The 11,054-nt window shown below is 47.4% G+C and overlaps 2 protein-coding genes across 2 annotated transcripts; both read left to right on the plus strand.

The window, feature by feature from the left end:
• The first annotated feature begins 898 nt into the window (after positions 1-898).
• LOC135904918 (solute carrier family 2, facilitated glucose transporter member 8-like) lies at positions 899-1,294 on the plus strand. The gene has a single exon (XM_070536490.1). The coding sequence runs from the start codon at positions 899-901 to the stop codon at positions 1,292-1,294; it is 396 nt and encodes a 131-aa protein (XP_070392591.1).
• Positions 1,295-8,372: 7,078 nt separating this feature from the next.
• On the plus strand, positions 8,373-9,426 carry LOC139046688 (solute carrier family 2, facilitated glucose transporter member 8-like). Its single transcript, XM_070536664.1, has one exon. It carries the CDS (start codon positions 8,582-8,584, stop codon positions 9,227-9,229), a length of 648 nt encoding a protein of 215 aa, XP_070392765.1. The 5' UTR covers positions 8,373-8,581; the 3' UTR covers positions 9,230-9,426.
• The last annotated feature ends 1,628 nt before the right edge of the window (positions 9,427-11,054 follow it).

Raw genomic sequence — 11,054 nt, forward strand, 5'->3', positions numbered from 1 at the left:
ACACCCTGAAAGTCCAACAAGGACTAGTAAGGCGTGCACGCAGGGCAGCTACCCTCAGCGGAGCCCTGGACTAGGGGAACCGACCCTGGAGAGAAGATGGAAGACTCCATCTGATGCCGCAAAAACCACTGCAAAATAGAGAAAATAAACGTTTTTCATCATCATCATCATCATCATCCCTCGATTGTCCGGTCTTGTCCCTCTCGGCAAAGCGAAGTTTACTTTACACTCTCACGATGTGGAATACAATTAAATCTGTATATGAGTAGGTGTGGGTTCGCACCATCGAACCTTTGTGTATCATGCGGGGATATAGAATCACTGGACCATTTCCTCCTAATTTGCTGAAAATATAATTACAAAAGAAAGACTTACTTAAAGCAGCCCCTATCGCCTATGGGTCTTCCTCTCCCGGTGATTAACAGTTTATCTTTTTGGGCCAGGACCCTTGACCGAACCCGAAAGGAACTGTTTCAGATAATACATAAGTACGTCATCGTGACTGGGAAACTTTCATCTTACGCACATTTTCTTCTTTATTAATAGCGAAGCGCTTTATTTTCATAATGTGGCATCTTCGTCATAATTGGCAAGATCACAGTTCCAGAGGAAGAAACAGAAATTAACATATATTTACTAATATTTAAATATGAACAGTACAGACCAATTAATTAACACGAAGCAAAAGTTCATATTATGTTTCCACTGGGAACTATGGCCAATCCCCCCCGCCCTCGTAGGTTCGTGCCAAAATTTTAGGAAGAAGAAGAAGAAATCGGTCTAGTTCGATGCAGTGCGCGCTCAACCTGCCCGCTTTCTACTATGTGGCCTGTTCATCGTCGCTCGCCTCGATGGCCATTCGCAGCGTCCTTGGCTATTCGCACCGGCGCTGACCAGCATGGCGGCCTGCAGCGACCACATAACGCCTTCCCAGGGAACTTGGTTGGGATCGGGGCTCGCCGTGGCCGCCGTCGAGGGCAGCCTGGTGAGCGGCTTCCTCATCGAGCGCTTGGGACGCGTGAGGTCCATCCAGGTGTCGTCGCTGGGGTTCATGGGCGGCCTCCTCTGCACCGCGCTGTGCAACGCCAGCCTTCCGTGGATGTTCGCGGGTCTCGTGCTCACCGGCTTCTGCTGCGGCCTCGTCTCGCTCGCGGTTCCCGTGTTTGTGGCCGAGATAAGCCCGCGTCACGTTCGCTTCTTCCTGGGCTTCGGCGTGAAGTTGGCCATCACGCTGGACGTGCTGGTCGCCTTCGTCGACGGCAAGTGGCTCGACTGGCTGGCCCCGCTCTGCTGAGTGCCGTGCGCCCCGTGCTCATGGCCGTCTCCACGGGGTTCGCCATCGAGTCCGCCAGCTGGCAGGTGAACCACGGCCGACGCGACGAGGCGCTCGACGCTCTGCAATTCCTGTGCGGGCCAGCGTTCTGCGCCGAAGCCGAGTGCCTTATCAACGGGACATCTTGCTTCATCAGCCAGCAGGATCGGTGAATTCGGCCGCTGACTGCACGATTACGGTGAGCGTGGTGCGAGTAATCTCGTCGCTCGCAGCATCGCTGCTCATACACCGCGCAAGTCGCCGCTGCCTCATCCTTGCCTCGTCTCTTATTGTGACGACCAGCCTGACGGTGTTGGGCTTCTTCTACTATTACAAGGACATGGACAATGGAGAATTCCGCCAATTCCATCCTTATGTGCCGCTCGCGTCGCTCACGGCGTATATGTATACGTATGGGTGACAAGGCCTTTATCATGCAGGCAAATGTGCTGCTTTTAGCTTTGCCATCCAAGAACTTCCATGTCTCCGAAGCAATACTAGATAAATAAAAAAAATTTTAAACTTGGCACCTACTGTCTCCGCTTGGTGTCCTGGGTCGTTATAGGAGAGATGTTAAGACCGGGAGCCCGCAGTCTTTCCACCGGCGTCAGCACCGCCTTCTGCTTCTTCTGCAAATTCCTTATCATCAAAGAGTTGCCGGACCTCGTCCGCCCATTTATCTACAACAGCCTCTCCTGAATATTCGCGTCGGTCACTGTCTACAGGTCGTCTTCGTCCGGACGTGCATTCGAGAGACTCTAAAATTCATGTCAGATATTTGAGAGCCTTCCTGCGGTTGATCGCAGTGCCACTCATTTGCACCCAGTTCCGACTACGCCTTCTTTCGAGGGCGTAACGAACGCTTCGAAGGCCCCTGGTATGTGTGTATGTACCAGCCGAAGTGCTGTCATGCGGTCATGCACTTATTCAAGCACCGTATTGGGGCCATCTGGCCCATTAAGCTGTGGCCTAACAACCACACCGAATTAGAGCCCTCCTTCTCACACATGCATAATATGTGGTCCGAGCAGGATTTCCGCGTGGCATACAATGCGGAATTAAGCTTGTGCTAGATTTATTAATGAGAAGGACAGTGCAGAAGTGCCATGATAGCTAAGCAAAATAAATGTACACCTCCAAAGCTATGTTTCTGCTGTGTGATCTTCAGGTATTAGAATTGCGACTGCAAATTAAAGTTTAAGCCGCAGGTAACGGGGCATCTGCTGCGCTAAAGGCATCTTGATCTTCAGACTCTGTTAGTTGTTTGGGTTGGGTATCATTCACTTTGCGCTCAATACTTGTATAACTCATGTCACGAGCGAAGTGACACAGTGCCAACTAGGAGACTTGATCGAAAGTGTTCACTGTTTTTCTGCATTTCAAATTCGGCAATGTACCTTACTACGCAACACAGAAAGGCAGCTGCATATCAGGAAGGAGTAAAACTAATTTATGTACGCAGCACGTTCTCTTTCTCCAATATCACAGCTTTTGATATCAAATATTTTAAACCCTCCCCTCCCCTTCCCCCAACCAACAGCCTTACAACAGCTTGCATCTTGTCAACTGCCCTCGGTAGGCATGAAGGCCCGGAAATTTTCTCACGGCCCTATGTATCGCATGGCGTCAGCAAATTCGCGACAGCAACGATTTTAGCAGGGTGACATCGAACGCCTTGACGACTAATGTCGGGACTGTGTAACTGAAGCTGTTCCAAGCCAAATTGGTTTTCTGAGACGCTCAAGGCGTCTCAAGAAGCTGCTGTGATGAGGAGTGGCAGTAACGGCTGTGCACGCGTCGTATCTCGGTGGCGAACAAGATGTCACCCAAGGGCCATCATCAACGTTGGTCAGCCAACATAGAAGGTATTACGTCGACTCACCTTGACGTTGGCTGTTCCATTTTCCTCAGGCAAGTGTATACACCCATCTGGTTTGAAATACAGCCACTCAGCAGGAAGGCTAATGAGTTTGCGCAGAGCGCTCGTGCCAGCAGCGGAAAACAGGACGCCGCTATTGGCTCGGGCAGAACCAATTCAGCGCAGCATGACGGTTCATCCACGTAGCTTCGTCGCGTTTCAAACGCACTGAGCGTCTCTGTAAACCCAGCTACCGTGCACTAGAAGGTTCTAGTAGTGTGCACCGGAAATATAAACTAACCCTCCACGCACGGGCCGCGCATTCTCGTCGGTACCGTGGTAGCACGAAAAATGCCAACGGCGACGAGTTTTCGTAAACCTGAGACGTGACAAAACTGATGTAGCGACACCGTGACGACCAATGCGTGCAATAGTTGACGTGACGGCGTGTTATGATTTCCCTCCCTGGAAATTACCTTCAAATTAGCATACGAAGTATGACTCGTGATCGTGCTGCAGCTTAGTAAACGCATGTCGCCAAGTAAGCGTCAAGGTGTGCATTTCCTGTGCTCGATCGTTAATGGAGCACAGCTAATGACCTAATGGCGCAGTAGCTGCTTTCTACTACAGTACCTTCGGCTTTATTCTCAATTTAAGTGAATCTTGAGTGAAACATTTATTCTTAACCGGCGAAACAACCGCCTGCCCCAGCACCAAACAGGAGCACGGGCAAATCTCGGCACAAGCGGACACCTAGTACTGCAGCATGACATGGCGGTCGTGACCCTTCGCAGCCGACTATGCCACACAAATTTACCCGGAACTACCAATAGGGAGAAAAATCTTGGCGTGGTAATGCGTCAGTACGTCATAGTATGCAAGAAAAATCTATTGCACATATTTTACATTGCTTTTGTGAATGGGTGAGCGAGTGAGAAAACTTTATTTTGAAACAGAACGATTAGCGTCCGGTGAGTTAGTGGGCCGGGGCACCCGCCAAGGTTACGGCCAAGAGTTCAACGGGCACACTGTTTTCACATTGATACGTTCTGTAACGGTGGTCTGCCGCCCATCTTAAGATTGTAACAAGGTTCCTTGTTATGGTTTCCAGCAGGAGTACATGGCTAACGGAAAGGCCGCTGTGTTGATATCAAAACATAGTACGACAAGATTTCAGCTTAAGTGCAGCGGCTTCATTATTTCAACGTTTGAAGACTAGCGTCGAAATAAGTTTCTGTAAGATGTACAGTCTATTGCCAGAGCCCCTAAAAAAGATGTCTCTACAAGAACTCCCTCAAATGACAAACTGGTCACCCCTATCTTACAAAAATTTAGAGAAATAAGTGGCAAACTGGTTTTGGAGGTTGGCAGCACTGCCGTCAGTTAGAATATGCGAGAACTCACTTTTAGAACGTTTGGCTTCCTTTCGGAACTAACCGCAATTTTCTGTGTCTAACATGCTTCTTTCTCTCTTATTTTAGGAGGAGAAATCTTCTGCTTCTTCATCTCGCATTGAACAGCTCTCTCTCTCTCTCTCGCTCACTCTCTCTCTCTCTCTCGTGCAGCTTCCGAGGGCCCCAGTATGATGCTCCACTTATGACGTCATAGCCCTTCATGAGAACCCATTAACGCTAGTCATTGGGCAGTTCATGACTATAAGCTACTCCAGAGCAAAAATACTTGCCCACGTGCACACCCAGCCATTGCTCCAGCCAACGGAGCAGCAGCGGTATTTAAGATTCCCTCTGCAGTAGCTTTGTCACAGATCAGCCCTGAAGTATTACCATAGGTGCACCACTGAAAAAAGAAGAAAGGTGATTTCAACGTGTCACATATACGATGCATATAAAACCGCACTGTTCTGTAATCTCAGCCCGGCATATTCATAAAATTTCACCGTTTAATGGCAACGCTTGGGCTTCTACAGTTTCTTAATTTCCTAACCAGACGATGTGGTGATGGTAACTCAACGTTCAATTAGCTCTTTTCAAATTCGGACAGAGTTGTACAATGTGTATATTTGGCGCGGCGACCATGACGGTGTACTTGCCAAAATCGTGTCCGCCGCACCAATGCAAAGGAAAACTTACATTTACCACGAGGCCAATTTGTTTTGATAAGCAATGCTGTTGAAGACCATTATGACAAATTTCTGGAAGTAGAACTTGCAATACCGAGGAGCTTTGGAAAATGGTTATGAGTAAGTTTCTTGATCTTGTTGGTCAACACGTATCATCAAAGCGCCTATCCACTAAACAGAGACAAAACAATCCATGATTCACACCAAACTATAAAAATCTATTAAGACAAAAGTGTCGCTTTTCCCGCACCTACACAAGTAGTAATACAGACAATTAAATATTAAAATTGATCAAATAGGCGAGATTATGAAATCAATGCTCAAGTGCGCGAGATATGTCTATTTCTTTTTCTCTTGGTGAACAGCTTCCGCGTAATCCAAAAGAGCTTTGTAAATTAGTAAACCAATTGCAAAAGAAACAGTTCTATCCCACCCATTTCCTCTTGTGCAGGTCCAATTACTGACGATGTTCACAAGGCGGATTTTTTAACTGTTATTACTGCAGCATATTTTCACCATTTGTTCAATCACATATGTCGCCACACGTTACCCACAAATTAGAACGTATGCCTGAAATCAATTTATCATATGATGGAATACACAAACGCCTTAATTACTTAAAATCAAGTTCTGCTACTGGTCCAGATATTATTTCGTGCATTGTTCCTAAGTCCTGTGCCCCTGCGGTAAGGAAATTCATTGGAGTTTATGTAACCTTTCCCTTACGTCTGATGAATTATCATCCGACTGCAGTATAGCATACGTCCCTATTCTTAAATGGAGCCCTCCCGGCAAGGTATTTTACAATTGGCCAACATCACTTACTAGTGTCGGCTGTAAAGTGCTCGAACATGCGCGCTCTATAGTAACATATAGTAACATGCGCGCTCTATAGTAACAGCACGCGTGACCTTTAGCAAAGGAAATGCGTAGGTCTAAAAAGCGCAGGGAATTGTCGAGTGGAAGATCGCTTTTTAGACCTACGCATTTCCTTTGCTAAAGGTCACGCGTGCTGGCAGTACTTCCCTCGGGCACAAAAGGGCTTGGTGCCATACGATTCCTCCCAGTCAAAGATTGTTAAGCGAGGAGTAGCGATGCTCTGCTTAGAATCGGCTCTCCGCAAATCGTGTGTGCACAAGATGCAGCTTGCCTTTGACAATCAGATTTCCCGTCTTAAGACGGCAGGGTTCCCTGACTCGATGGTAACGCCAGTGGTGGAAACCCTCCTGCAGAAGGTAAAAGGATCTAGGGGCAAAGCAAGGGTGAGGACGACTTCTATGGCCATAAGACCTGAAGTAGTACCGTATATCCACAGGGTCGCTCACAACCTAAGGAAGGTGGCAGGCAGGTTTGGAGTCCCCCTTGTCTTTTCAGCCCCTTTTAAGCTGGCGCGGCTCTGCCCCCGCACCTCCCGTGATCCTAATGGAAGGCTAGGTTGTGGTAAGAACCACACCAAGCCGTATGCCAAATGCAATGTAGGAGTTGTGTATGAAATCCCCCTGGCCTGTGGCAAGTCCTACATAGGGCAGACTGGACGGTGCCTAAATTATCGAGCCAGGGAGCATGAGCAAAAGTTAAAGAAAGATGAGTTGGCGCACTTACCTGCGCACTGCAATGCCTGTCGCTGTGCACCTCTTTTTGAGGAGATAAAGATTCTGGGCAGAAGCCATGACCAGACTGCACGTGAACTGATGGAGGCTTACCATATAAATAAGAAAGGCGAAGATTGTGTTAGCGATACCTCCATTAGGTTGTTTCAAGCGGAAATAGATTTCTTTGATAATTGGTTGCCACGATAAGCTGATGTGCATTCTTGTTTGCCGCGATCTGCGCATGTTCCTTTTGCCTATATATGCCCACTGGCTGCTATGAATAAATCAGTTGAAAGTTACCGCCTGTGCTGTTTATGTGTTTTCTTCCTATGTCCCCGTCTTTTTTGCGGTCAATATGATTTCCACTGCTTTTTGTTACATTCATCAATGACATTAGGACACATGCAAAATCAAAAATAAGGTTGTACGCTGATTGCGTTTTGAAGCGATAAATAAACATTCTGGACGATACTACTGCTATAATGGGACTTTCACCGTGTGTCAGATTGGTGCCTCAAACGGCAAATGAGTCTAACTTTGTCTAAGCGTAGCCATATTCGTTTCAGTACAAAACGCTCTAATACAAGGATAGTGTACAACCTAGATTCCAAGTCAGTAAGGATAGTCAATGAGGTCAGCATACTTAAGAGACTTCTTCTCATCAGAGCTTATTTAGAACAAACACGTTCGTGATATTACCTCGAAGGCTGGGCAGATTTAAATTTTCGGAAAATAAACTTCAGGACCGCCCCATCTGATGTTAAGAACATCTTGTATGCAACTCATGTCCAATCCATCAATGAGTATGCAGCAGCTACGTGTGATATGGATAGTAAAACATTTGGTGATTCCATAGAATGCCTTCAGAATTGTGCTACCCATTTCCTAATTAATTCCCACCAACCAAGCACTAGTTTCACAGCGACGAAGCATTCCTTATCATGCTATACCATCGAGTAACATCGCACTTTGTGCCATCTATCGTTGCTGGATCAGATATCGCGGAATTGGATTAGCATCAACACGAATTTCTGTATTCTTCTGGTGTGTATATCTTCAAGATTAGATCACTCCAGAAAAATTAATAAAAAATGCCATTTCGAAGGTCTGTTTTCAGGGCTTCTCTTTTTTCCCGCAAACTATTTCCCAATAGAATTGGTTGCCAAACCACATCGTTACGTCTCTGGACTCGCATGTTAGTAAAGGGAAGCGCTGCACTTTCTGCAATGCTTTTGAGGGAGGTCGCGAATTATTACAGCTGCCAAGAGGCTAAAGTGGCGACACCCAGGGATCTCCAGAGGGCATTGTGCACATTCGACGCGGTGAAGTCCAAACGAGTTTCTCGCGCCGCCTTTCCTCTTTGTCGCGCTCCTCTCATCTATACACACGCTCTGAACCACCTCCCGACGCAGTGTGCCAGACAGCAGCAGCAGCAGTGGGAAATCGAAGGAAGAGGCAAAGAAACCTTGGCTTTATTATTTATTTACTAATAATTAAATATGAATAGTACAATAAACAGGAAGCAAGAAGTTCATATTATGTTGCACTGAGAACCATCGCCAATCCCCCCTCGTGGGTGCCTACCAAAATTTGAAGGAAGAAGTAGAAGAAGAAAAACGAACTAGTTCGATGCAGCGCGTACTCAACCTGCCCGCTTTCGACTATGTGGACAGTTCATCGCTGCTTGCCTCGGTGGCCATTGGCAGCGTCCTGGGCTACTTGCACCGACGCTGGCCAGCATGGCGGCCCGCAGAGTCCACATAACGCGCTTCCAGGAGGCTTGGTTGGGATCGGCGCGCGCCATGGGCGCCCTCGTGGGCAGCCTGGTGAGCGGCTTCCTCATCGAGCACTTGGGACGCGTGTGGTCCATCCAGCTGTCGCAGCTGGGCTTCGTGGGCGGCTGCTTCCGCATCGCGCTGTGCAACGCCAGCCTTCCGTGGATGTTCGCGGGTCTCGTGCTCACAGGCTTCTGCTGCGGCCTCGTCTCGCTCGCGGTTCCCGTGTTTGTGACCGAGATCAGCCCGCCGCAAGCTCGCGGCCTCCTGGGCTCCGGCGTGCAGTTGGCCATCCAGCTGGGCGCGCTGGCAGTCTTCGTAGGCGGCACGTGGCTCTACTGGCTGGCCCTCGCTCTGCTGCGTACCGTGGGCCCCGTGCTCATGGCCATCTCCATGGCGTTCGCCGTCGGGTCCCCCAGCTGGCTGGTGACCCACGGCCGACTCGATGATGTGCTCGACGCTTTGCGATTCCTGTACGGACCAAGGTTCTGCGCCGAATCCGAGTGCCTGATAAACGGGGATAGCTTTCTGCGTCAGCCGGCTGCCGTCGCGGAGACATGCTGCAGCCCAGTTTCACGCTGCCGCTCACCTACACGCTGCTGCTCGTCTTAGTCGACCATTTCCGCGTCATCAACGTTATCATCTTCTACGCTGCCAAGATATTGAGCTCTCCGGATCGGTGACCTCGGCCGCCGGCTGCACGATTAGTTTGGGTGGGGTGGAAGTAATGTCGTTACATACATAGGTACATGTTTTTGTTTGTATATTTGCGCATATATGGGATGCTCTGTTTTAGGAATAAACAGTTGTAATTGCAGCGCTAGTCTTTCCTTTCTTTTTGCCTCTCTGTTTTCTTCCTCTCAAGTTTTTGCGCTGAAAAGCATCACGTAAAGCATCATGTTAGGTGGCCAAAGTAGGCATTCGATTGTGGCCAACATGCTTTCCTTTGCGTACTTTTTTTTTATTAGTTCGATGCCCTGGCCCCAAAAAGGAAAAAAAAAAGACATCGTTGCGGCGCAGTGAATTGTCGCATGGCGAAAGTTCGATTGTGCTGCTCCTTCTTCTTTTGTGGAAAGTAATGGGCCACGGGACGCTTCAGGTGCAGGACACTCTTAAGATAGTATTATAGTATCAATTATATGGACACTGCAAGTGCATGCCTGCCGTCGCCGTCATGTTCTGCATAAAATCCAAGGGAGCTATCATCGTGGCCGCGCGTCGCAAGCTGTGAAAGCGTAGTGGAGGTGAGGGGGGAGACATGGGTGAGCCAACGATGGTGGCTCAGTCTTGTGTGCGCAAGGGAGAAAAGCGGGAAGGAAGCGGGCCGCCTTCCATCACGCGCGATACATCAGGCGGAGCGGAGGCGGGGGGAGGGGGGAAACGGCCTTAGGATTCTGTGAATCTGATTGCGCAACATGTTTATTTGCCTTGCATGACGCATTATATATAGTGACTTCTTCTTAGATACGTAGATTTATTGGAGACTTATACGTATATTTAAATATCTTGTTGTGATGTTTTCTGTATATAGGCAGTGAACCTTTGTTCCATTGACACTTTCTAGCCCTTTGTCAAGCTATATCTTCGATTTATATTCTAGTGTATCTTCGCATTGCTACTGTACTGGTATATTTTGCAGAACTCCTGCTTTGTATATGTGTTCTCTGTTGCAGCTATAATTTCGGTGCAATTACCCACTATACACGACCATTAACAGCTAGTCCTGCGGAATACATCGGAACAAAAGACAATGTAATTAAGATTCTTCTTTGGCCGTTGCATATCTACAAACATGTGAAGAAGGTAATTGAATGCCAAAGCTTCATAAAAATATTTGTATTCAACTTGTTCATTACATGGCTTTTACATTTTTCATATCAGCGACATGCACTTCTTTGCTGGTTTCGAACTGATACATTTCTTAAGTTCGTGGGATATTTCTTTACTTATTAACTAGACAAAAAACAAGGAAGTGTTGATCAGTTATTTCCGGCAGAATTTTCGGTACATACGAGCTTCTTTTTATATGAAAAAATATATATTTTACTTGTCTTGAGAGTGCGTAGCGTTCAAGAATTCTTTTGCAATATCTTTGGCCATGGCAATGCAGTTATTATACATGTATTTGATCCGTTGACAAATTCTATAGGGAGGCGGCCGGGCTGCCACGTGAGCGCCCCCCCCCTCCCACCTGTACGAAATTTCTGGCTACGCCACCGGCATGTATGTATGTATGTATGTATGTATGTATGTATGTATGTATGTATGTATGTATGTATGTATGTATGTATGTATGTATGTATGTATGTATGTATGTATGTATGTATGTATGTATGTATGTATGTATGTATGTATGTATGTATGTATGTATGTATGTGAAAGGACCCTATGTGGTCAAAACTAATCCTTAACCCCCCTCCATTAGAAGCCCCATCAT

Source organism: Dermacentor albipictus, chromosome 3 (genome assembly GCF_038994185.2).
Source record: "Dermacentor albipictus isolate Rhodes 1998 colony chromosome 3, USDA_Dalb.pri_finalv2, whole genome shotgun sequence".
NCBI classification, from domain to species: domain Eukaryota; kingdom Metazoa; phylum Arthropoda; class Arachnida; order Ixodida; family Ixodidae; genus Dermacentor; species Dermacentor albipictus.

Coding starts and splice junctions, on each gene's coding strand:
- LOC139046688 (XM_070536664.1), top strand. CDS start 8,582: ATGGCGGCCCGCAGAGTCCACATAACGCGCTTCCAGGAGGCTTGGTTG.
- LOC135904918 (XM_070536490.1), top strand. CDS start 899: ATGGCGGCCTGCAGCGACCACATAACGCCTTCCCAGGGAACTTGGTTG.